Source organism: Tachysurus fulvidraco, chromosome 4, assembly GCF_022655615.1.
Source record: "Tachysurus fulvidraco isolate hzauxx_2018 chromosome 4, HZAU_PFXX_2.0, whole genome shotgun sequence".
Classification (NCBI taxonomy): domain Eukaryota; kingdom Metazoa; phylum Chordata; class Actinopteri; order Siluriformes; family Bagridae; genus Tachysurus; species Tachysurus fulvidraco.
Window position 1 is genome coordinate 15724222 of NC_062521.1, and position 26392 is coordinate 15750613.

General features: G+C 44.6%; 1 protein-coding gene across 9 annotated transcripts in view; it reads right to left on the bottom strand.

The window, feature by feature from the left end:
* zmiz1a (zinc finger, MIZ-type containing 1a) overlaps window positions 1-26392 on the bottom strand; it is a 121404-nt gene that overhangs the window by 40972 nt on the left and 54040 nt on the right. For 7 of the 9 annotated variants that reach the window (XM_047812044.1, XM_047812043.1, XM_047812042.1 and 4 more), the window contains 2 exons: window positions 5481-5600; window positions 257-370 (listed from right to left, as the gene is read on the bottom strand). In XM_047812044.1, coding sequence (XP_047668000.1) covers window positions 257-370; window positions 5481-5549 — 183 coding nt within the window. In that variant the 5' untranslated portion in view covers window positions 5550-5600. The remainder of the gene's footprint in view (window positions 1-256; window positions 371-5480; window positions 5601-26392) is intronic. The other 2 variants (XM_047812046.1, XM_047812047.1) reach the window with 1 other exon arrangement.

A 26392-nucleotide genomic window follows, 5' to 3' on the forward strand; every position in this document is an offset into this window, starting at 1 on the left:
TAGAATGAAAACCAAGACTGAGAAACAGGGAATGAAAAAAGGGCAAGTGAGTGGGAGTGAGACAGAGATTGTGGGAGAGGGAATAAAGGCAGTGAGAGAGAGAGAGAGAGAGAGAGAGAGAGAGAGAGAGAGAGAGAGAGAGAGAGAGAGAGAGAGAGAGAGAGAGAGAGCCTGGCTATGTGAAGCGTGACTTTTGCTTTAACCTCCGTCTCTGGCCCCTGATAGGGCAACAGGAGTGAAGCAGCAGCTGTCTTACCGTCAGACATCCCATCAGGCTTTGCTCAAAGGGCCTTTGGAAAGCTCTCGGGTCTCCACACCAGTCGAGCAGCTCTGTAGCCGCTGTCTGAAAATTGGCCGGGTTCTGTAAGTGCTGTTGAAGGAAAAGAGAAAGCAAAGTTACTATCCTAAGCTCTAAATCCAACCGCCACAGAAGACATTCAGTGTAACTGTCATAGAGAGACAGCAGAGAGAGGAGTTAGTGGAGATGTCCCTGTAAGTGTGCAGAGTGGACGCTGAGGATCCTGCTGAGATACAGACTTTTAAAGCACACTATAACTGTAATGTGTATTTATTTGTCTGGGTTTATGACTGATTATACAGGTAAGAAAGAAAGAAAGAAAGAAAGAAAGAAAGAAAGAAAGAAAGAAAGAAAGAAAGAAAGAAAGAAAGAATGACTGACACAATGAATGAATGAATGAATGAATATCCTATTAGCTGATTCAGACAGCACTTTAAAGGTCAGTTGACTCCACACTGGAGTAATAAACACACAGCTACAGTTGACTCAGTACTCTCAGTACTCTCAGTACCCTCAGTACTCTCAGTACCCTCAGTACCCTGAGTACCCTCAGTACTCTCAGTACTCTCAGTACCCTCAGTACTCTCAGTACCCTCAGTACCCTCAGTACCCTCGGTACCCTCAGTACCCTGAGTACCCTCAGTACCCTGAGTACCCTCAGTACTCTCAGTACTCTCAGTACCCTGAGTACCCTCAGTACCCTGAGTATCTACACTTACTCTACATTGCCTGACTGAATCTGTGTGTAGTTTCTCTCCTGATTGGTTGAGAAAAACAAGCTCTCACTCGCTGTTACCAAACGGTGGTGTACAATTACACCTTTAACAGTTTCTCACTCAGGTGTCTCAGGCTTACAGGTTAAAACCTTGTCTACAAAAAATGACCAAAACCATACTGTACATATTTACAAATGTGGAGTTACAAGTGCGGTTCGTGCGCCGTGTTTACAAATCATAAGATTACAAAACCGCCCCTAGGCATCTATCCTTCTTTCAGGGGGGGCGTGAAAGATTGTTGCCAGGAGTCATGTGATACGTGCGATGCCATCTTATGGGTGTTTTCGTTTGTATTTGCAAAACGTGCTCCATGCATTTGCAAATAGTAAAATCCAAGTACAAAGTGTTTCACAATACAAGTACAAAATCTGCTCCACGCATTTGCAAATAGTGACATACATTCAATTTTATTACAAAACCTCCTGGAGTTTCCGTCATGTTTTAAACAGGTCCTGGGATGGCTGTTTAACTCAGAAATGTGTCTGATACAGGAAGTACCAATTGTATGAGTGAAGACTTTCCGATCGTCAGTGAAAAAGAAGTAAACACAGTAGAAACAAGGTGTTCTGCTCAAGCCAAAGCTGGATCACTGAATAAGAGATTAAAGAACTTGTCCAGAGAAAAGAGTTTGTCCAGGTCCTTACATAAAAAAAAAAAAAACAGTACGGTTAGATGTAAGCACTCCTACTTTGGACATCCTGACCTTCACCAAGACGTCAAAATTCTTCTCCAGCGATGCCTCGGAGCATTTTCTGAGATAAAGGCATTCGGAGTGAGGATTGTTTATATGTTTGAGTCTGTCTCTGGTGAGAGTTGCAGCTCCTCCTGCTCCATCTTTGCTTAACCTCTGCTGCATCTGTCTGACCCTGTGAAGACCCGGTCACTACACACAAGGCCTCCTGGCTTGAGCGCAGCTGTGCATTCTGGGATGGATCCCTCCCCCCTTCACTCCTTCCCATTAACAAAGAGCTCAATGCTCCTCAAGGCTTGCTCGCACAACCCCAGCGTGTCCTAATCCACCCTCCTCATCATCTTTTGTCCACTACGATGTAATAGATCCGCAACACTGAAAGCAGTAGCCAAGCAGGCCGCTAAACAAAAGAATGCACATGAGGGAAGCTTTGAGGCGTTGAATGCAAAGAGGCTTATTCTTTTTCACTGTTTTTTTTTTTCGAGCTCTGAAATTGTTTATCCTTTCCTTGAGTAAACCCCGCCTTTCCTTTCCATCCCTATCACACTGGTGCTCACAAGACATGATGAGAAATTTAAACAAATGAGCCAGCCTCTACAGAGCCCTCGCTTTGGAAATGGCCCAACGCTGTGACCGAGCCGAGAGGAAGACACTCTGAAAACTTCCATTATGCTCGTTGATGAGCGCCTCCTCTTCCCCCGCTTGCTTCAAGGAAGCAGCATTGTCTCTGGGGGGGCAGCAGAGGTCGCCATTTGAATGGGAGGCTTTGGTGTCCATTGACAAAGAGCTCATGTGACAAAGATCCAGTGTGTGCTGCCACACAGTCCTGCTGAGTAAATCCTGTGCAACATAAGGGCAGTGTGGGCTGGGGAAAAAATCTCCTCCTGGTACAAAGCTGGTTGAGACAAAATTGTGTTTCAAGGCGAGTAATTCTCTGATTGAGTTGGTATTCTGAAAGAAATGACGAGTGATAGGGAGGGAATTGAAGGTAAGACAGATGAGAAGGGGGGGGGAATACGGCGTGTGTACGTGTGTGTTTAGTGGCACAGTCGAGCCGGCGTGTGCGGTGAAGCACGATTGGCACAGCTTATGACACAGGTGTTCAGAGAGCTCCAGCCAAACCTCAGCGCTCCACCTTTCCCCCTGCCACGCTGCCACTGTCCAAACACGACCCCTCCACCACGCGTCTCCGACTATCTGTCACCTGACACAGCCTCTTATGTTTGTTTGAGATGAATAAGAGACATTATCCAACACTTGTCTCTCCAACAAATCTCTAATACAGAAGCGTGTCTAATCGAAATTTTTTTTTTTGGTCTCAATTTTGTACCATCAGAGAGGTGAGGCTGCTCATCTCATCAGCATGAGGATGTCAACTCCACATCTGGCTGTTTTAGAAGCAGAGCATGGCTCACTAGCACCACGCATTTGTATTCCTCTTGCATGCGAATAGTAATTCAGTCCTGCTCCAGAACATAGGAAAAGTCTTTCTAATTAAAACGGAGTTGCTCTGCCATGTTTCCCTAATTAATTCCAAGCACTGAAGTTCTTGGTCTTGAAGAGGAAAGGGCAAATTAATTGTTCTGATCATCTGAGATAACATTTTCAAGTGCTCTGAGGGAAGTGTTGTGAACAATAAAGAGATTATATAGACTCCGAACCGAACAGGAGGGAGTTTAGCATTGTGGAGCTGAAAGTAATGGTGTGCCAGATCCAGGATAAACACTGTATGGAATTTAGTTTGAAGTGCAACTGTAAGGGCGTAGGGGCTGTCACTGAAGCGCTTCTCATTTTGTTTGATAGCTTTCAGCTGCTCTTTGCTGGGCATGTGGCTTTTTACTGTGCATCTGGAGCCCTGCGACAACCAAAGATATGCAGGGAAAGGCCTGTGTGGGAAGGAAAGTCCTTCGACAATGAAAATATTACTCCTTTACATTCGCTACCTTGAAGAAAATATCAACAGATCACAGATAACAGGAGATGTCGAGACTTGGCTAAAAGTAATATTGTTGAGTACTTGGTGAAGCAAGCGGTTGATGCGATGTTGGGATTTAAGCCATAATAAGAAAATTATATTCCATCTTCCTACTGATCCTCAAGGGCCGGGAGCGTCCTTATCCGACTTCATTTCCTTCATGCAGTTGTACAAAACAGACGTTTCAAAAGTAGGCTTGAATTTAAATATAAACAGACAAATTTTAGTGCATTATCTCACATTATCTCACATGCAAAGCTTTTTATTAATAATATTAATCTATAACTCTTATCCTGGATCAATGAAATGTTGTGTTTGTTGATGACTATCTAAAAAGTTCAGGTGTTACTTATTTTGCTGCATTTTAGAAAGTTAGCACTGGACCTGGCACGTCGCTGCTGAACCGTCCACAGTTCTACAGCTGATGCCACTATGACAATGAGACAAAGTAAGAAGCAGCAAACAGAGCAGTGTGTCACAGGCCAAAGACAGAAGAAAGAAAGGAAAATAGTCCCCATCAGATGCAGAGTATCAGCCTCCCAGGCAGCCAGGCTTCAAAGACAGACCTGGAGTGATAAGGTGCCCTTGTTTACCGGCAGACAGGATCGGGCTGTACCTGCTGCAGTTAAAAAAAAACAAAAAAACAAAGCACGCGTGCATAAACACACACACACACACACACACACATAAACACAGGCTTTCAGCCAGCACCCTGAATCAAAACAGCACAGTGCATTGGGCTGCATGCAAATACACACGCGCGCGTGTACACATCCGCCCTATACTGACTGACATGACTGTCACGCCTGATATACTGCACACTCACCACACCCCAAATGTGCCATTTCAATTTGATTAATGAGTGTCAATCGATGGTGTTGTGTCTTTTTGGTTAACGAGCCACAATCTGGCGTGCGTAATAAAGCTAGTAATGTCATTTGTTATGAATTAAGCAGGTGAAACATTTCAATTGGCATCCGTTAATGCCACAGACTGGTATAATTGAGAGGGCAGAGGTAACAAAAGCCAGGCGTTAACACACACACACACGCAAGTGAGATACTATAAACGCTCAGGAGCGCACACACACACACACACACACACACACACACACGGTCATGTTGCGTGCTCTCATAAAGCTGTCAACAGCAACAAAGAGTCACACCTGCACTCATAACAAACACACTGTCAAGCCATTAGCGGTGTTTAAAAAAAAAATGACAAAGCACAGCCCTGGGTCACAAACTACCTGTGTGTTTACTGTATATGACTCCAGCTCATATATATATATATATATATATCGACACAGACGAGCTTCTTCTGCGCTAGATATGTGTCTATTTGATATTTCAGCACACAAAGCAAACCGTTGCCATGATGTGCTAGACACAAAGCTTCAGAAATGCCTGGGAAAAGGGGCAAGACGGGAGGAGACCTCAGCTCTGGCCTCATTCTGCAACCCGATCCAGGCCCGGCCAATTGGAAAGCTAACACATCACCATTTAAGGAAGCTTACAGAGGCCAAGCAGCCGTGAACGCTCAGCTACCAACTGTGCTGCCGCTCAAGCTATATTTGTATGTAGGCTTTATGAACGGCTGCAACACAAGTCAGACAAGTGTTCCAGCCGCTTCTGACAGTGTAAAGAAATCCAGGTTATATGCCTGTATAGGGTTTGTTGTACACATGCAAGTGAAGCTTACTGTTCGAGCTGATTGGGCTTGGTGCTCTTGTCAGCTTACCTGTTTGATACACAGCAGTCTGTCATTGGTCTGCTGTATGTGTCTGTCCATCGACGGAATCGAGTTCATCTTGATTGCTGTCTCTTTCTCTCTACCTGGAAGCCATTAAAGTTCTTCTCTCTGAGGATTGGACAGACAAAGAGAGGAGTGTGTCAGCATGAGAGGGAAAGCACTTCACTGACGATCACCTCAACAGTCACTTTTATTCATTTTTTTTATTTATTTTTTTAAATGTAGGATTTCAAGGATAACCACTAAACATATGTCTATTCGAAATTGACCAGGGCTCTGAGAAAAAGGTAAAAGTAGAGGAAAGATAGAAACCAAGCTATGTAGGAAACACCAACACCAGCGCTGTTTAAGGTAAGCCGTATCCGCATGCGCATACCCGCAGAGGCAACTGTTTGCATTGCTTAGAAATTCACTCGGCCTTGATTTACCAGTCTGACAGCCGGCTATGTCATGGATACGCTAGTTTCGAGAGGAGAGCATAGGCCAGCCACGAAAAATAAGATGTCATGGACAAGACGTGCACCGCATGTGTGTGCGCTCTGTTCCCAAAGCAACGTCTGCATCCCATCAGCATGTCTATTACATGCTGTTAAAGGTATCATACCTTCCATTCAAGGTTATCAATTCTGCCTTGCTGGCTGATTTACAGTTCTATTCAGCACTGAGTAAATCCTGGGCGTCTGGCTCCGAGCTGTAACTCATGTGCCAGAGGAGACTAGGGGCGGTAAAGGCAGGACTTCGTTCCTCATCAGCCCAACTTATCACCATCACTCTTACAAATTTTCTGAATCCAAACAGGCATGCAGCTGAAATAAATAAATAAATAAATTCCCCAGCATGCAGCCCTGCGGCAGCCAGATAAAGCTCTTCTACGTGATCTGGACGTTTCACGAGTGCTGGAAGTTTTGGAATTTTAAAAAGAAATAGTTATCTGTGTAGTGACAGGCTCATTAATGAACCACTAGCAAAACACTGTAAGCAAAACAGTACAAATGAAGTTTAAGGTATACAGCTGCTGTGAGAAATAACCAAAAGCAGCAGTCGAGCTCCGAGCGGTAAGATGTGCAGTAACAGGAGGTTTCCAGCAGGTGTCTCCCTCCCACACTGCAGTCTCACCACTATCGGAGCACAGCTTCCCCGTGTTCCTTTAAGCCTTTACAAGCGCTACAAATCCTCTACTCCTGCTCGCTGACAGGACACTCTCAAACCTGCCGCATGCCCAGTTGACCTTGTGGCTATTGATTAACCATTTCCTACCAATCCCTGCTGTCTCTCGCACTTAAAGATGGTCAGATAGAACATGAGCGAGCAGGAAGGAAAGGAAGTGACAAGGAGAAGAAGATTGTCAGTGTCTCCCTTATGTTTGCTGGAAGAAAGACAATAACATGAAAACGTCACGTCGTATGTTGAGCATCCTGCTCTGTGACGCAGGCCGTCGTGGAGCTGAGCCCAGAGTCCGGTACTATGCTCCTCCCTCGCTCCTCACTCTTCTGTCCCTCAGGCAGGGAGGGCTGGAAAAACACTGGTTATATAACCCAGCAACTACCTCAATGAAAACAAACTCATGTCTTCATTATCCTGAGAGGAGCACAGCCTTGCCATGAATTCATTCCAAACACAAAGAGCTACAGTCAGATCCTAAAACCAGACCAGATTCTAGGACACATGGCACAAAAAAATCCTATATATCTGTGTGTGTGTGTGTGTGTGTGTGTGTGTGTGTGTGTGTGTGTGTGTGTGTGTGTGTGTGTGTGTGTGTGTGTGTGTGTGTGTTAGCATTTAGATAACTTGCACACTTCTCTGCATATGTGAATATAGCCATATGAGACGTATAAGAGCGTACACAATCAGAGGAGGTGATACTATGGGATTACAAAACCGACCCATCTGGGCATGAAACGATCCTCCGAAGTGGAAGGAAGATTAATCATATCAGAGAAGCGGCCCTACTAATAACGCATACCAGCAGAGCGAAAAACAAAAGCCAGGAAGTGGGGCAAAAAATGACTGTGTGGAAATTCATTCTGCCTTAACAGAGGGAGCAGGAAGACAGGGGGAGGCATAGAGGAAGTGAGAGAGCAAGAGGTACATAGGGAGAGAAAGGAGATTATCTCTTTATAATCAGACACACGCCGCATGACTGACTTCTGTATTTTCAACTTGCAAATGACTTCTTGCTCGTGCTCTCAAAATATCATCAGCCGGTTTATCGGGTTCAGGATGCGGACTGAGGGACAGCGATACCAGAACGTACACATCAAATATATTTGAGCAAAGGCCGGGTTTAAAGCAGTGACCGTAATTACATCTCAGTGAATAGATCTGAACTTCTCCAACACTGTTATATCATAATGTTGTCTCTGCCGGGCTGTCCTCGGATTGTAAATCCTGTAGTTGCTGTTATCACTTATCTCTCCTGACGGAACAGGGGTGAGGAGTGTGTTAAACGGTGTGCCGGTAGAGGCTGAGGCTGTGTGTCTGTACCTGTTGGTCACAGAAGATCGACTCTCACGTCGATGGATAAGATTAAAATATATATATATATTTCATAATAAAAACCCCAGCCTTGCTTTCACATGTTACTAGCTGACACTGAAAGTCATGATGGCTGATGAACACGGATAACAATTAAAGAATGGAGAGGAAAAGTGTCTCGTCCTACAAGTCGCAGCAAGTTTGTAAAAGATTAAAGCATTTTACAAATACTTCTGCTTACTATGTCACGACAGAGTGTAAAATCTGCTAAGTGGTTTAAACATTAAGCCATATTTAAATGTGTAGAGTTTTTTTTTTCGTCTGGTGCTCCAGTTGCCCAGTCTCAACACACAGCCCCTGCACTGAAACACATAAAGCTGTGTTTGTTGTGTGTGTGCAGTTAGGCTGGGTAAAGGCACTCCACTGCTTGCCATTGTGCTGTCCCAAAATGTGCTATAATCCTCTGAACAGTCTCTGCCACTCAGAGTGTGTGTGTGTGTGTGTGTGTGTGTGTGTGTGTGTGTGTGTGTGTGTGTGTGTGTGTGTGTGTGTGTGTGTGTGTGTGTGTGTGTGTTGGCCTCAGCCTACCCCCACCTCTCCCTTTTCCTTCTCTCCCCATTCCCTCCTGCCACTCACTCGCCCCCTCCTCTGCTCCCTCTCTCTCTCTCTCTCTCTCTCTCTCTCTCTCTCTCTCTCTCTCTCTCTCTCTCTCTCCAGAGCCCTGGGAGCATGCTGCTTTAACAGGCTGAGGAATGGATTCATTTCATCTAATGTGGTTTGGTCTGCAGCAGAGCCACTCACCCTGAGCAAGAGGCTCCCCACTGCAGTCATGTGTTTTCATACAAGCCAATCAACACGGCTGCACCAGTCTGGCCTCTTTCCCTCCCACAATCTCTCTCTCTCTCTCTCTCTCTCTCTCTCTCTCTCTCTCTCTCTCTCTCTCTCTCTCTCTCTCTCCTCCATCCCTCCCTTCCTCCCTCCCATCCCTTTGACTCACTCTACCTTCCCCATTCTTCCTCTCTCACCCACCCCCTTCTTTTCTCCCGCCTTTCTCTTTCACTCTTTCCATCTGCCATTGGCTCTCTATTTCACACTGTCCAGCAGCTGACTTTCCTTCACATCTACCTCCTTTTAAATGAATCAACTTCTAGACAGGGTCTGTTAGGAGTGTGCCATTACTTATACCCCAGGATTTTCTGGATAGGCACTAGCTCAGAGTTGGAATAAACGGTGTTTAAAAAAGAAAGCGATCACTTAATACACATCAAACCCAGCCAATGGCTATGCCAGTAATAATCCTCGCTGCTACTACGCAGCATCTGTTAGTGGTAACATTACTACTGCTATTTTTGCCATTGACCACTTCTTCCCCAGAGGGACTGATAAGATTGGACATTATGCACTCAGCTCCTGGCTAATGCTTAATCCTGGACGATGCTTGGTGAAGACAGAGAGAGAGAGAGAGAGAGAGAGAGAGAGAGAGAGAGAGAGAGAGAGAGAGAGAGAGAGAGAGAGAGAGAGAGAGAGAGAGAGAGAGAGCACTTGGTCTGAGATGAAAATAACAAGAGGCCACAGAGTGGCAGTAACACCGAACATGAAGGAAAAATCCTGGACACATGAAAGCACAATAACACAAAATGGATTATTCACTAAAGCTGGGGATGTGCACGTCACTGGTTCAAGTGTCTAACGCTTGTTTATTATGTTTCATTATAACAGGAATAATGTAGAATAGTGAGAATGAAACAAAATGCACCAAAATTCCTCTGTGTTCAAAGACATCCTATAAAGCAAAGTCACACACTCTTGTTTCTTTGTGCAGTATATTTTCTACACCACCCCAGGAGATGCAGTGACCTCAGCGTGTGTGACCTTGCCCCCAATCGCGCCGGAGAGGCAGGGTTGAAAAGCACATCACTAACACAGGGCTGATCTCGCCATGCTGAAAATAATGTCAAGCCAGCATTTCCCACATCCTAACAGCCAACCGGTGACTGCCCCATGCTGCTGCACCAGGAGCAGAGCTCAGATAATATCCACTTTAACTCTTCACCTCGGGGGGAAGTGCTGCGGAAACAGCTAGCGTCAGTGCAGCGCATGATTTTTATGCACAAGCTGTAACTTCTGCGACCGCTATGGGGTCAGCTCGGAGTTTTAGCTCGCAGTGGCAAAGCTAGGTAAGTCACCCGAGACGCTGCCGGTCGATCTTACACCAGCAGAAGTTACAGATGATGATGTAGCAGATAAAAAAAATAAACATTGTTTAAAGTAAATGAATTAGCTAAAGGGACTGATTTGTAAGACAAATGAGTTATTTTATAGGGAGACTCTTCCTGTGGTCCTGTGTTCTGCACTTCCCAAACATGGGAAAATTGAGAGCAGCTGTTTAACAATTTGATTTTTGAAAGCATTTGGTAGCTATAAATATTGAACAGCAGCACTGTGCCAGAGGTCCCTACAATGGCAGGTATGTGCAATCAGATACCCACGGGAAAATCCCATCATTCCATGAACGTGTTGAAAGAAAAGGGCTGTGGGTGTGCTGGCGCTCCGTGATTCACTGAGGTGAAGGGAGGCTGAGAAAACCTCCAACTAGTTCAGATAAGAACTGGAGAGTTCGGCCTGCTCGACCCGACACGGCCACAGATCACCGCCAGAACCTAAGTCACAATTTACCTCCTTGCTCTTAACACACATTTACTCATCTCTTAACACACATTTACTCATCCCAAGATTCTGGCTCCTTTGTTAGACTGCATCCATACTGTGTAATCTCCATCCTGTGATAAATTATGGCACAATTCACTTGTTTATTCAATTACAATCTAAAACGAAAGTAAATAAAAAATTTGCTGAAATGTTTATCCAAATCTTTCCTTTTCTTTTTATTGAAAAAGTTGTATTAGTGACATTGGCTATAAGTTTGTTCTGTATACATTGGATCATGGAAATGTCTTCAGGAACCAGGTTGAGATGTTGTCACAGCTCAACAAACAAGTGAAGCCGGTCCACGTGGTCCACATACAGGTCTGTCCAAACTCCTAGGTTTCCTCGTGTTACGTGGCCCATCCCCTTCGTCTTGCGTTATCTGTGGAATTTTACTTCAATCGATGTGGGTGGGTTTTACATTTTGCTTTCAAATCCACATTGTGAAAAATGCTGTCTAGCCTGTGGTTATCGATGTAAGGGAGGAGCAGTACATTTGAAAAATCAGGTCACACCGAGGCTCATGACCGCCAGTGAATCTCTCATGTGCTGTTCCGGTCTAAAAATAGAGCTTAATGCACATCACATCGGGGCAGACACTAAAAGTCTCCCAGCATTAGACAAGAAAAGATTCGGCGAATATTGAAGCAGTGCAGTAGTAGGAAAACTCAGACTATGCAGAAGAGAAATAAATTCCTGAAACTTCATATTCACGCTCCAGTGATTCGTTTCTGTTTGTCTCTTTGAAATGAGATCGGACTTCAGATGAGGTTTGTAACACTTCAGGATTGTGAGCATCTCCCCTGCCAACTTGATGCATTACGAGTTAAGGCAGCAAATATGTTTCCACTTTTAAAAAAAGATGCTTAAATCTTAAGACGTCTAATTTAGGGTGACAGAAAGGAGGAATTCCAGGCGCGGACTTTTAGGATACGCTGTAATTTACATTCTTGCAAAGTTCGTTCAAAGTGAGAGGTTGTATTTCAGGCCGAGTCTTTATCTCAAAGCAGAGCAGCTCGTTTCAAACAGCAGAGCTTCCAGTCAAGAGGTTAGGGGCACATGGGGTGCTTTAAAGAGAACTTTTAAACAGGGAACAGATCCAGATCCAAGAACAGGTAAAGTGGAGAAACTCCATGTTTCTCATGCCAGGCTCGCTATCTGTAAGTGCTGAAAACTCAGCTCCTGAATGATTTACGCCGTACTGGCCGAGGCGCTTGCTGCCTCCCACGCCGGACAGAACAAAAGTCATGTCCGTGTGTGCTGCCAAGTGCTACACACATCCAGCACACACTACAGCTGCGTGCTCACGCCTTTATTCTCTTCTAACACATGACCATACAGAGCCTCCGACCAGACATAACCTGTAAGAGCACAAGATCATGTACCACAGACAATGACTGCACTGTGTGTAATAGTGATATTAACAAGAGACAGAGATGGATGAGACATAAAAAGGAAAGTGTGAGCTCAAAAACCAGACACATCTAGAATGTGCTACAAATCCACCACTTTTTCCCTTTAGGGACCTCCAAGTGTGGCGACCTCCAGTGTGACAGCTTTTTCCCTCTGTTTTATGAAACAAATCTAATTAGTAAGAAACCTCCAATGAAATGAAAGGAAAAGCAATTAGAAGCAAAAGTGAGAATCCGTGAAGAGAAGTTGTCAGTCTAGCCACAGCCTGAGCCGAAAGCAGAGAATCTGATTAACCTAGCTTGCAGCTCACGACGCTGCTACGATAATTAAAGGGATTCATCAATAGTCGCGTACGCACCTCCTAGCAGCGCCCATTACTCCAAGGCCTGAGTGCACTCTGCAGCAAGCCTCGAGTGCAAAAGGGCAGAGGGGAAGCAGTGAGGCTCTCTCATTTTTGCTGCTGGATTGGGCAGAGAGCTAATGAGATTAGGCTGTAATGGACTGAGAGTAAACTCACACTTAGTACAAGCTCTGCTGGACAGACGCTCTCGAGCCGCTCTGCTGCCCGTGGAAGGCTGGCATGTGAAGGACTGTCATGGGAAGTGTTGGCATGGGGGATCCTGTATGGAGACGCGTCGGGCAGCGAGGGCGCCAGCGGGCACAGAGCAACGGACCCTCAGGGCTGAGCTCGGCACTTCACACAAATACAGCTCTGTGCTCACAACTGAGGAGGCTCATTCACACACGCACGCACACACACACACACACGCACACAGCTCCTGGACTTCCCCTTCCAGAAAAAAAAAGTCCTGAAGGCAGGCGTGGGCACTGTTATATATTTGTCATCAGGAATGTAACCATCGAGGTCTTTACAGAGCCGAGACTAAATTCTGACTTTTTATTCCTTACATTTATTGTTTAAGGAATTCAGTAGTTGTTTTTTTTGTTTGGTTGGTTGTTTTTTGTTTTTTATTCTTTATTCTTTACGTGCGACAAGACAGGTTTCCCTGTTACGTGGAAATAAATAAAACTCACTTCTAATAGATGTTTAAAGGCATTTGATCATATTGTTCAGAACAGATTTAGACTTCCCTGAAAGCCAAATACAATTCAATATAATTTTCAGTCCTCTGAAGTAAACTGCACTTATACTGCAGTGCTCTGGTAAAGAAATCCTCCTATTTTTTACTCGGACGTTTATCATGATCATCTTCCACATATACAGCATCACACACACACACACACACACACACACACACACACACACACACACACACACACACACACACACACACACTGCACAGTGTTGGTGAAACACAGGAGCAGTGTTTTTAGTGATAGCATTTGGGGCATAAATAAATAACATTTCTTTAGGGCCTTTTCTTTCTTTAAGTATGTATCGCTCGGTGGATTGACCTTAAGGGGTGAGGTGCACAATTTGTCAACAGCTCCATGGCGCAGCAGAAGATGTGTGTGAGGAGGATGGTGGCAGTGTCACGGTATCACAGAGAGAATCGGCGCGTGTGAGGCGGTCTGGAATCAATCCTGCCGACTGCCACTCAGCCCCTGTGGATTAAGATTTAAATTGGAGCCCATCTACGCCGTCACTAAAATGGATACTGTATCCTTTATGCAGGAAGTGGGGAATTACTGCGGATCCTCCTACCCTAACACACACACACACACACACACACACACACACACACACACACACACACACACACACACACACACACACACACACATGCGCTGCTCTTGACAGATAAGTGGTGCAAAGCAAAGCTGCGTGGTGCACACATTGCTGTTCCAGACCCAGCAACTGCCTTCATCTAGGAGCGAGCAAATAGAGCTGGAGACGTGTGGCTCTCCGAGTGACACGCTATTGCTTTCACAACCTCACACGCCATGAACTGAGCACAAACAAAAACAGCCAAAGGCAGTTCTCGCTCAAACAATGCTCTCCAAATAAGAGAGTCAAATCCAAGCCAAGGAATGGCACCACCATAATACTCGTGTACTTAAGTCTCCATTCTGCTCTCCTCTTCTCTCCTTTGGCTGGGATGGTGGAGCTGAAAGGTCAGCGGTGGGTAATTTGTTTTAGCCACGCGGACAGCCTCACAACAGACGCGGGCAGGTAAACCAATTACGCACTGACATGAATCACCATGACGAAGGGCAGTGTGGCCATTAGAGGCCATGTTTCTGTCCTCCTTCTCCTCTCCCTCATTAGCTCCTCTAAAACGTCATTTACACACAGACCCAAGCGGCTCCCGCTTTAATAACTAACGCTATTTTAACAAATCGGCCAAAGGTCATATACCGTGCCGACGACTACTGTTTAAACAGCGACAATCAATTGTGCAAGTCACTGCATTTATTATTCGCAAAACAAGCCATGTCCTCAGCTCAACGATATAAACAGTTCTGCTGCTCCGAATAAACCATTAGGCTTTCTGGCTCTGTGGAGGCTTGAAAAGAATGTCCTGTAGGCCTTCCTACACCAATGAGCTGAAATGGGAGAGATTTGTGGGGATTTTGGTGGCTTTTAGTAAGACGCTCGGTTATATGAAGAGACTTTATTTTTCTTAATAAATGTTTCATAAAGCTTTGCAAGCCTGCCAGTTTTTTTGTCTGGTCTGGTCTCCAGCACCACCTTGTGAAAACAACAGTTTGCTTGGCATTCATTACCGGTCCTCCAGAGGAAATATGCAGCTCTGTCTGGTGGCCATGGCTTTATGGATGTGAGCAATTTCATCCATGTCCTCCACACTGCTTTTAATCACATTGACTCCCTCATCTACCAACAGTAAGAAAATCTCCTTTTCCGGACATCCCACTCATTCACTCACTCACTCACTCACTCACTCACTCACTCACTCACTCACTTATTCACTCACTTACTCGGTCGCTCACTCACTTATTCACTCAATCACTCGCTCTGTCACTCATTCACCTGCCTACTCACTCACTCATTTGCTTACTCATATACTCACTCACTCACTCACTCACTCACTCACTCATTTGCTTACTCATACACTCACTCACTCACTCACTCACTCACTCACTCACTCATACACTCACTCACTCACTCACTCACTCACTCACTCACTCACTCACTCACTCACTCACTCACTCACTCACTCACTCACTCACTCACTCACTCATACACTCACTCACTCACTCACTCACTCACTCACTCACTCACTCACTCACTCACTCACTCACTCACTCACACACACACACACTCACACACACACACACACACACACACACACACACACACACACAAACTACAATGTGACTTGCAGCTGCCTATGGGCACAGCACAGCTCCTGTGTGTGTGTTAAATATGCCACCTTGGAAATTATTGATGCAAGCGAGCAGCACTTTGAGTCTCTCTAACTAGCCTTTTCTGCCATCTGGCTCTTTTGCTCATCCACTGTACTCCATTCACCGGCCCCAGAGCAGCCCTCGGCCTCGGCTCGGCTGTTACTATAGCAACGGGGCTCTTTCAGCACTTGCAAAATAATGAAGACAATGTGTTTTCCATTTAGATTAGTTTTTGGCTTGGCGGAGATACAGAGTGTCCATCTTAGCACCTCTTTCATGGCTGATACAATACAATAAAAAAAATGGCTCTCGCAGTCACAACTACAGGTTAAGGTTTGCTATGGAGCAGAAGGCTAACAGGAGAAACTCCTGTTTTAACGGCACAGAAAAGTTTAATAACAAGCGAAAAGATGAGATACAGCTTACAGGAAACAAAGAAAATGGGATATCTTTCATTTTTTTCCCTGAATAGTCGCGAGCTATTTAATGAGTTCAGTGAGGAACAATTCCGTTTTTGTTTTGTTTTTTCTTTTATTTAAAATCCACAGCTTCTGTAGTATTTGTTTTTGTATGAAGGATAAACCTAGAGCTGAAATAGTACTGAACTGTTCTCTTCATGTTCCCACAAACCCTTTCTTTGTTCTGTGTAACTGTTTACTTTGGGAGTCCAGATTCTTTTGAAACTGATGCATTTTGTCATCGAGCAACAATCGCCGCCGCGTGAACGCACGCTTCCATCATAACTGATGTGGAAATGAAGTGACCGTGATAAGGTGAACGGTGGAGTCCGAGCACACATCAAACACAGAGCTCATTCCTCAAAGCTCTTTCATTCTGCACTTTCTCACATTCTCACAGTCACCACTAACAGTTCAAGCTGAGGACACTGAGAAGTAACTCACCGCAGTTAAACATCTTCGCTCTCAGATACCTGTTAGTGCTACTGATAAAACGTCCAGAGGGGTTTTTTTGTTGTTGTTGTTGGTTTTTTTTCGCCCGATTTGGCCTTTTTCCTGATAGAAGCCTTGGTGGAAAGAGTTTAGTGCATGTTTACAGTGGAAACAGTGAGTCTGGGACATTTTCTTCAAGTCCCTTTTCCACTGTTTATACAGAGGGGAGAGGAAGAACACTTCCTGAAAGGAAAGCCAGCTTTCCAAGCCTAAATGAAATCCAAGCGTTTCAACAAATCTGCAGACAGGAGAACACTCTGTATCCAATTTTTGTTTTCCACTTATTGGCCCGTAAACACATGCACGCACCATTGGGCCTCTGCACATGTGTATGCCTTCTTTCTCTAAAACACATACACACACAAATAAATGGTACATGCAAAGAGATTCCCTTTAATTCTAAATGAAGAAAATGTGCAATTCTAAAGCTAAATGTTTACCAGGTTTTTGTCACGCAGCAGCGTTAGAATTAAGAGTTTGCAGCAGCAGCAGTCTATCTGTGAAAAGAAAAAGAAAAAAAAAAAAAAAGAAGTAATAAACCACTTCTTACATTTCCTCTTGCCTGGAGTAATTGAGCCACACATGGCCCAGAGATGATTGTTTCTCACGGTATCTCTGACATGATTGAAACCGTAATGCAAGAGAGAAACACGTTACTCCTTGATTACACTGAATAAGTCTGTTACTAAATAAAGACTGCTTTAAAAGAAATTATGTTCTGGGGCTTTTAGATCTAAATGAGATCAAATAATATTTTGGCAAGAATTAGACAAAACATGTGAAGCTAGGGAGAGTTGCTCAGCAAGGACAGATGCCACTGCTTCTTTCTGGCTTGTTATGTTGTGGATCTGCACACAGGACCCTGGCGAAGTCTCACAAGCAGGAGATTCATATATATATATATATATATATATATATATATATATATATATATATATATATATATATAGTCTCGTCCATATACACAGCGATGCAAAATGTACAGAAGTACATTCCGAGTCCCAAACAGACGAAGCGCTGGTGGACTGCAGAGGAAGTGCATACAGTAGGCAATTATTAGCAATGGAAAACAGTCCCAGCTAATTGGCAGGCTCAGGTCAATACACAGCATGTATATTTAATGAGCTGCTGGGGTTCATCTGATCCAAAAAAGATCACAAGGGGATCGGTGGTCAATTTCACATGGAGTAAATAACCATTTATAATGATGTGTTGTTAAAGTTTCATTTCACAAAACAACAGGCGACTCCTCGACAATCCTCTGCTGATTTATTATTAACAGGAACGTGTACTAGTGAAGCGCTGACGTATAGAGTGGATTGAACGTGAAAAAAGAAAGGAAACAGTTTGTTGGATGATCTGTGATTGGAAAAAAAAAAAAAAAAGCCAAATTCTGATTCTAGTCCAAACACGAATGCCTGCTCGTTGACTTTAATAGTAAAGCTTACGCAGAGAGCAGTCCTCTGGAAGGTAAGAGCCGGGCCCCACTAAATACTCAATTATGTGTTCAGTGACCTTAGCACAAAGTGTCACTAACTCCAGTATTAAACAGCCAAAAGCAGTTAAAACTGCAGTGCAGGGCAAAAGACTACCATATTAAGTGAATTAAACAAGTTAAGTCCACTTTGTCCTCTGGCTCATTAGGAGAGAAAGAGGTTCATCTTTCCCTCCATAACGGCATTAAACACCTCCAGCACGAGTGCGCTGATATTCACAGGTTTAGCTGTAAAATGGCCAGTGTGTTTAAAAGTGTCAGCCACGCAGGCCTTGTCCATTCTCGGTTAGAAGAGCCTGGCTAAAAGGCCCATTGTTCCAAGTGACAGGCCTGCTCGGGAATATGTAAAGAGAAAGAAAGCATGAGAGAGAGAGAAAGAGAGCGAGAGAGAGAGAGGGAGAGAGAGGCAGGTGGAGAGGTTTGATTAATGCCACACGCTGCCTGGGCTGGGCTGGTGGGAGACCCCCACAGTGCAGCCTGCCAGCCCTCACAGAGACCACCAGGTGAGCACCATTCATCATCCGCAACTAACACAGCCAGACCCAGCCGAGCCCAACCCGCTCCAGATCGGGCATCTGCTCACAGAGGGCCCACTCGCCACTGACGCACACGCTAACCCCCCCGTGTCTGTGTGTAAAAGTGACACGGAGACACAGAGCGCAAAAGAGTGAAACGCCCCTCTTCCTCCTGCCCTACCGATCCCGCTGTGGTAGATAGCACGCGAGGCCGCAGAGGCCGGTTTCCACGCCAAAATCTGTAAGGCCGAGCTCAGCCAAGTCTGGCGCAGCACGCACTCATTAAGATGCAGCCGCTATGAGAGGAAAACGCTCGGACTGATGTCATGGGGTTGTGTGCTGCCATAAGGTCACGCTGCAGCCCATGCCACTCCATTTACATAAATGAAACAAAGGCGCATGCAGTCAGCTATGAAGCATGTGCAATGAGCCATGCATGACAGCAAGCAGAACAGGGATAAAGCCCTGTTCATTAGACAGGCCATGTGGCGTCGTGACGTGGTGCCGGATCGGTGTCACGTGATTAAGACTATATGAAACTATTTATTCACTTGTACTCGGTTGTAATAGCAACCAGCCCTCATTTTAGTGTAATCAAGTCAGATAAATTGTTTCCTCATAAAATTAACCACTGGGCAGATTACATTATAAGATGATAACTGCTGTAAATGTGGATGACAAACCACTAGGCTTTCAACTAATTATCAGTCAATTCCCTGCTGGCGATTACAAAAGAAGTACGTTGATGGCTTTTTGAATTCAATTTGAAATTGATTAAAGTTACAAGACTGATTTTCCATCACGTTACGTCGCCGGCGAACGCTCGATCGAGCCGTTTTTATTCCCGCTGGGTGTTTATTTCATGAAACGCATTCTATCTGCTGTATTCTTGTCAAGTCTCTGCATCACTTAAGGCCTGCTGATTTCTTCCATCTGACATAATAAACACAAACTTTTGCTCCTTTGCCATCGAGTCAATAAATTTGCCTAATAAGTATCGACAGCCTCCGTTCAAAACAATACGACACGCAGGTCCATTTAGCTGCATTAATTGCTGTTTGAAACTCATCGATCAAACTTTTTCCCCCCAGACATAGGACAATGAGTGTGCCACACGGCCCTTTCTGAGACGGTGCCACAGACAGAGGAGCAGAAAGCAGGATTGTTTAATTAGACAAGCTGAAGGCCTTTTCTCATGCCAGCACACAATGGGCAATGATTAGCAGAAGGTGTGTTTTTGCTGGTGGAAGATGCTAGATGTTGCGTGAGCATTGTGTTTGGCTGGCAGATCAGTGCCAGGCAAGACCAGGCTCTCCACGAACAACACAAAAGCTCACCCTGAGCTGTCTGACCGTCGGCCAAATTCCACACACACCAACCGAGGAAAAGCATCTGGATTACCTAAATGAATTCTGTTTTCTGACAGGAGACAGAGTAAAGACTGCAAGGGCAGCATTAACCTTTTTATATAATCTGTATCTCACGCACACACACACACACACACACACACACACACACACACACACACACACACACACACACACACACACACACACACACACACACACACACACACACACACACACACAGATGTTGGCCTTACTATCCTCCCTTTACCTCAGTAAACAAACGAAACATATTAGATCTTTTTTTTTTCCTTAAATAAAAGCTGCACTTTTGGAAAAAAAGAGACATTTTCATTGTGAGGATCTTCCAAATGTAACCACAAAGTTAAATCCTGTCTGAAATTACTATCTTTGTGGGGACATTTAGTCACTCACACATTAATGGCGTGTCTTACAATCCTTGTGAGGACCTTAACCTTTACCTAAACAAAGGAAACTTTTTTTTCCAATAAAAGCACATGTTAAAAAGGCTGATTTTCCAATCCTTATGAGAACATAGTCCCCCGGCATGATGTAAATACACACACACACTCACTCATACACCTACACCCACACCGACACACACACACAAACCGGTAGGACTTGCGTAACCAGAGGACGAAGTCTGATTTTATCCTGCAGGATGGACTGAAATCAACTGTCTGCTTATAGCCTATAGCAGTGGGCCAGATTAGAGCAGTCAGAAGGAATTAATCAGTTCTGTTAAATGTTTTTTGGGGGGCTTTTAGGTTTGTGGACAGGTTACAAAGTAAACAATTTAGCCCGGCGCACAAGGATAGCTTTATTGTAACGACACATAGTCGACATGGTGCTAGGGAAGGGGAGCAGGTAAAGCTGGAGGTGCTTTATACTCGCTCCGGATAATGACAGCAGGTTATATCCGAGGCAGGGAAAGAAAGCGAGGGATAGAGGCGAGGGTGGGGGCATGCATTGATTTTGCACACTGCCCCTCTTTCTATTACAAGAAGCTGATCAATATGCTTGACACTGTGCAGCAGAGGAATACTGCTAAAGCTGCATATCTGCACTGAGCATGTGGCCTGTCTGGTAATCATTCTTTTCTGATTGCGTCTCCCCCTCCACTTCAGTCTGTTTAAGTGCGTCTGTTAACCCAAACACACACACACACACACACACACACACACACACACACACGTCCCATGTCTATACATGTGCACACCATGCACACATAAGCATTATTATGTTCATGGAAGCAGACTGCAGACAGCTGATATCTCTGCTGTGATTGTTGATGTACAACAAACAGTTGATGTGACAGCTCCGGTTTGTTTCTCCGAGTTAATGCGTGTGCTTATGAGTGGACAGGTCACTGATCAATAGGGCACAAGCTCCATGTGCCATATCTACAGGCCAGAGTACAGCAGGTCAACTAGTGTAAAACAGAGAAATCTCAAACGTCAGGGTGTGTACACTCTCTCTCTCTCTCTCTCTCTCTCTCTCTCTCTCTCTCTCTCTCTCTCTCTCTCTCTCTCTCTCTCTCTCTCTCTCTCTCTCTCTCTCTCTCTCTCTGTGTGTGTGTTTGTATGTGTGCATGTCTCCTCCTCTCTCTCTGTCTCTCCATCTTTCTCTTTGAATCCGAGGCCACAAACACCAACAATAATCAGAATGGTACACAAACAGCCGGCTCCATTCAGAATGTAATTGTTGCAGCGTGCAGAAAGTGAGTCTCTGCGGTTTGGTCTCTGCCGGGGCTCGCACGGTATGCTGCCTTTGATCAGATAATCATCGCCCGGGTGTTCATTTGCAGAATAGAACATCGGTTGCATCTCCAGAATCAATTACGCCGCTCGAAAGTTCACGTCTGCTACCGAGAATGAAACTAAGCAGCGCATACAGACCTCTTGTGAAAGGGAGGAAAAAAAGAAATGTAAAGAAAGTGAATGGAACAGCACTGTGTGTCCTGTGTGTGAGCTTTCGCTTGTGTCAGCACACCGATGTTATGATAGCGGCATGCGGCTGTTACGCTTGGCGCCACGCTCTCCTGGCTAGCTGCAGGTTTACCAGCTACTTCTGAATCCTCAGCTAGAGTGTAACACCTGAAGCTGTGTGAGCACGGAAGTCAAGATCAAGTAATAAGGTACTTCCTGTTAGTGTCTGAATAGAAACAAGCGATTAAGTGCGGAAAGGTCCTTAAGATGCAAAAGCCTGCTTTAAGAGCTAAATAAATCTAATCATGGAAAATGGTCTGTAATGAGCTGAAAGAGGTTCAAAGTTCCAAAGTGCTTTAATGCGTAGAGAGCGTTTGTTAATATGTTCACACTGGTAAGCTAGTATATATACAGTACTGACCAAAAGGACACACCTTCTCATTCAAAGAGTTTTCTTTATTTTCATGACTTCAGTGTGAAAATTGTAGATTCACACTGAAGGCATCAAAACTATGAATTAACACGTGGAATAATATACGTACATAACAAAAAAGTGTGAAACAACTGAAAATATGTCATATTCTAGGTTCTTCAAAGTAGCCACCTTTTGCTTTGATTACTGCTTTGCACACTCTTGGCATTCTCTTGATGAGCTTCAAGAGGTCGTCACCTGAAATGCTCTTCCAACAGTCGAAGGAGTTCCCAGAGATGCTTAGCACTTGTTGGCCCTTTTGCCTTCACTCTGCGGTCCAGCTCACCCCAAACCATCTCGATTGGGTTCAGGTCCGGTGACTGTGGAGACCAGGTCATCTGGCGCAGCACCCCATCACTCTCCTTCATGGTCAAATAGCCCTTACACAGCCTGGAGGTGTGTTTGGGGTCATTGTCCTGTTGAAAAGGTGGTGTGTCCAAACTTTCGGAAGGTGTGTCCAAACTTTTGGTCTGTACTCTATATATATATATATATATATATATATATATATATATATATATATGTGTGTGTGTGTGTGTGTGTGTGTGTGTGTGTGTGTGTGTGTGTGTGTGTGTGTGTGTGTGTGTGAGTGAGACGATATAAACAGTTGATGTAATCAGTTTCCACGTTTTTATTCTGTGTTTCTGTATCAAACAGTAAATGGGAAGTAATCTGAAGTAAAAAATAAAGTTGGGAGAGAGTTAAAGACACATCAGACCATCATTCATCAGAGAATTGCTCCGAGCTACTGGTTGTCACTTCACGGAGTCGAACCTGCTGTAATTCGGATAGAATTCAGGAAGTGATCTCTCAACATTTCAACGTTCACACATCGCAAAAGCCATCTGTCACTTTTCAGCCTGACTGTTAGAGATAGTAGAGGTCGATGATGGGAATTTTTACAGATATGGTTTTATTTAAAACACTCGACAGTTGTGTTGAAGATACAGACAGTGGCTCTAGGATTCCTTCGATTTTGCGTTCATTCAGCCAAAGCACTTCATTTACATTTACACCATTTGGCAGACTTATCCTGATCCTTATCACATTTATACAGAGTAGTTGAGGGTTAAGGGTCTTGTTGGGTCTTGCTCAAGGACCCAACAGCAGCATCTTGGTGGTGCTGGGATTTGAACTCACAACCTTCTAACCAGTAATCCAATACCTCCACTTCAAATCAATGGAGATGCTTAGGCTCGAACCCAGGATCTCGTACATGCTTTGATTCCTGTTCATCAAACATGAGTACAGCTATCTCAGAAAGGAATTACATATTAGTCTTCACTGGTAGGAGTTGAACAATTTCACCAATTCAAGTCGTTTTCTTTAGGGAAAAATACTGCATCACAAACATTGCTTTGGCTGCAATGATCACAAAAGACCTCCTGGAGGAGTGCAGTCTCTCTCTCAGACTCTCTCTGATCTGAGCATGAAGCCACTGGGAGCTTTTAAAAGCCCGTGTAGCCAATACAAACAGAGAGGAGGCAGAGCTTTAAGTCGGCTCTATTGCTGATTTTAGAAATGAACTGAAACAAGTTCGACTTCCTGCTGCTGTTTAATCCATCCTTTTTTTCATCTAATACTCTATTCTAGTGTGTAAGCGCTCCAGACAACGGTTTGCTCTCATGTGAAAGCAGCTGGGTTTGTACGTGACTTCTTCTGTTAGGTTGTTAGAATATTCAGCAGAGTAATTTGTCTTTATTTATTGCGCAATTCAACATGGCCTTGTGTCTGGTGTTGTTTTTTTTTTTTTTTTGGTGTTAACGATTTCAGAGCTCTGGCCGCGTCTGTGTCTGACTGACTGATCAGCTCTGTCTGCATGGCTGAGAGAGAGAGAGAGAGAGAGAGAGAGAGAGAGAGGGAGGGAGAGAGAATATCGATGCAAGGCTCAGGTCACAAAATGATGTTTTAGTCAGCGGTTTGAGCTGTGCCTGAGTCGGGCGCGCTCCCGTGTGCTCCCGACGCTGCCGCCCACCTTCCATCAGAATTCATACCCTCTTCATTATGATTTAATGCTCCACACAAGATTCTCTAAATGAATCCTACACAAATAACATGGCCATTAGGTCATTTAATATCCTGAGTCTAAACGTGTGGGGCCCCTGGGGTTCTGCTCCTGTCTAGACATATGGAAGCACTCAAACATGCACACACTCACTCGCACGCACGCACACACACACTTGCACACACACACACACACTCAAAGCAATCCAACCAGCTCACTGGGGTCCCCCAGGAGTAGCAAGAGAGACAGAAACCGCTGAAGGAGACCAGGAGCAGAGAAAATAATCAGTAGTGGTAGACTGGGCATTTATCAGCCCAAAAAAGTACATCCACACATGCTGGCCACCGCTCGCTCCTCTTTAGCCACCGCTCGCCATCTCTCCTGGCAGCATTTCCTTGGTTACAGTAATATGTCTTGTGCGATTAAGAAGAAAGATGACAAAAGGATTTGCTGACGGACATATTGTGGGAGGCTGGGGCCCCGGAGCGGCCGTCCTGCTGCCTGCCTGCCTCACAAGCATGACCTCTGACCCCTGCCAGGGGCCCAAAGCATAGAGTCCCAGCTCAAGCTGAAACTTAAACTCCTGTGTTGCCATTCCATTCAGGCCACAGCTGACAACTGGCCAAAAGGAACCCTCTTTCACAAAGACAAAGACTTGGGCTGCTCCTCACATGGAAAGCACACCAAGACCAACGCCAACCGAGTGCCGAGGCACACAGCTTCTGTAGTTAACGCTGCCTTTGGTTCACAGTGTTGTAAACACATGCAAACACGTGCAAGATTGCTCAATGGCCCCGGTTGCTTTCGAGGCAACCATTAATATCAGCCTAGCAGGAAGGCAAAAGCTCCTCTCTTTTCACACCTCAATAATAAGCTGTCTGATGCTTTGTTAGAAGATGAACAGATTTAAGAGGATGGAGAGGGCAGAGGAGGAAGGAGGGGGGAGAAATTGTGGCACCCAGGGGGAGGAGTGGCAGAGAGCGTGTTCTCAGCGCACGGCTACATAAGGAGACACGACGTCCTGTTTTGGTGTGTGCCGTCCGCAATGGCAAAATGCAGCGTGTCAGCTCACTGGCTGAGTGCGCTCGGGAACAAAGGAGCAGTCAAAGGGGCTGGTAATGATCTGAGAAACCTGCACAATGTCTGCAGAAATTCCCCTCGACGCAGACGCCAGCCACCCAGAGGAGGCTCGTGAGTGCAGGACTAGCCTTGGTAATCTGTCTCCTGCCCACAAAGAGAGACACACAGTGAGAGAGAGACAGAGAGAGAGAGAGAGAGAGAGAGAGAGAGAGAGAGAGAGAGAGAGAGAGAGAGAGAGAGAGAGAGAGAGAGAGAGAGAGAAAGATCATGCTGAGAAGCCTACTGAGGGGGCGTTCGTTAATGCTACAGTGGATGACACAGAAAATGTTTCTTTTCATGTGTTGGGAGAATCTGTTATGTAAAATAAACTCTAAAAACAGCCTACAGATAGTAAAGAGAGAAAAAAACACACGCATGGCTTCTCTGGCAAGTGAAAAGAGCAAAGAGTTGTTCATTAAAAAATTGATAAACAAAAATTGAAAAGGAAAAAAAAATGAAATAAAATAAATAAATAAAATAAAATAAGCAAGAAATAAGAAATTAAATGAAAAAATATATATATAATACAAAAATAAATAAAATAATTAATCTTGCTATTAAATTTAAAAAGGAAAAAAAAAGAAAATAAGAAAATAAACAAATAAATATATAAGCCAATGAGGCACAGTGGCTTTCTGGTTAGCAGATTTGCCCTCCGGGGTGAGGTCTTTGATTTCTGCCCCCAGAATTTTTTTTTTTCCTCTGGGTCCTCCGGTTTCCTCCACTAATCTAAAGACATGTGCTGTGGGCTGATAGTCGTCTTGAAATTGTATGCAGTGTGGTGTGTGTGTGTGTGTGTGTGTGTGTGTGTGTGTGTGTGTGTGTGTGTGTGTGTGTGTGTGTGTGTGTGTGTGTGTGTGTGAGTGATTGTGCCCCATCCTGCTTTATTCCCCTGTGATCGGCTCCAGGTTTCCTGTGACCCCGAGTAATATAAGCAGAAAAACAAATTCATTTTAAATGCAGGATTTTCAAAGTCTCTGAAAAGCTGTGCAGTTCACACTACATGACATTTATCATTTGCGATCTGTTGTTTTGTTCACACTGCTCTGCTCTGTGTCTGCGCCGTTCCCTGTGAGTAAATCCCTGTAACAGACTCACTCATGGCTTACTGCTTTATTATATGAA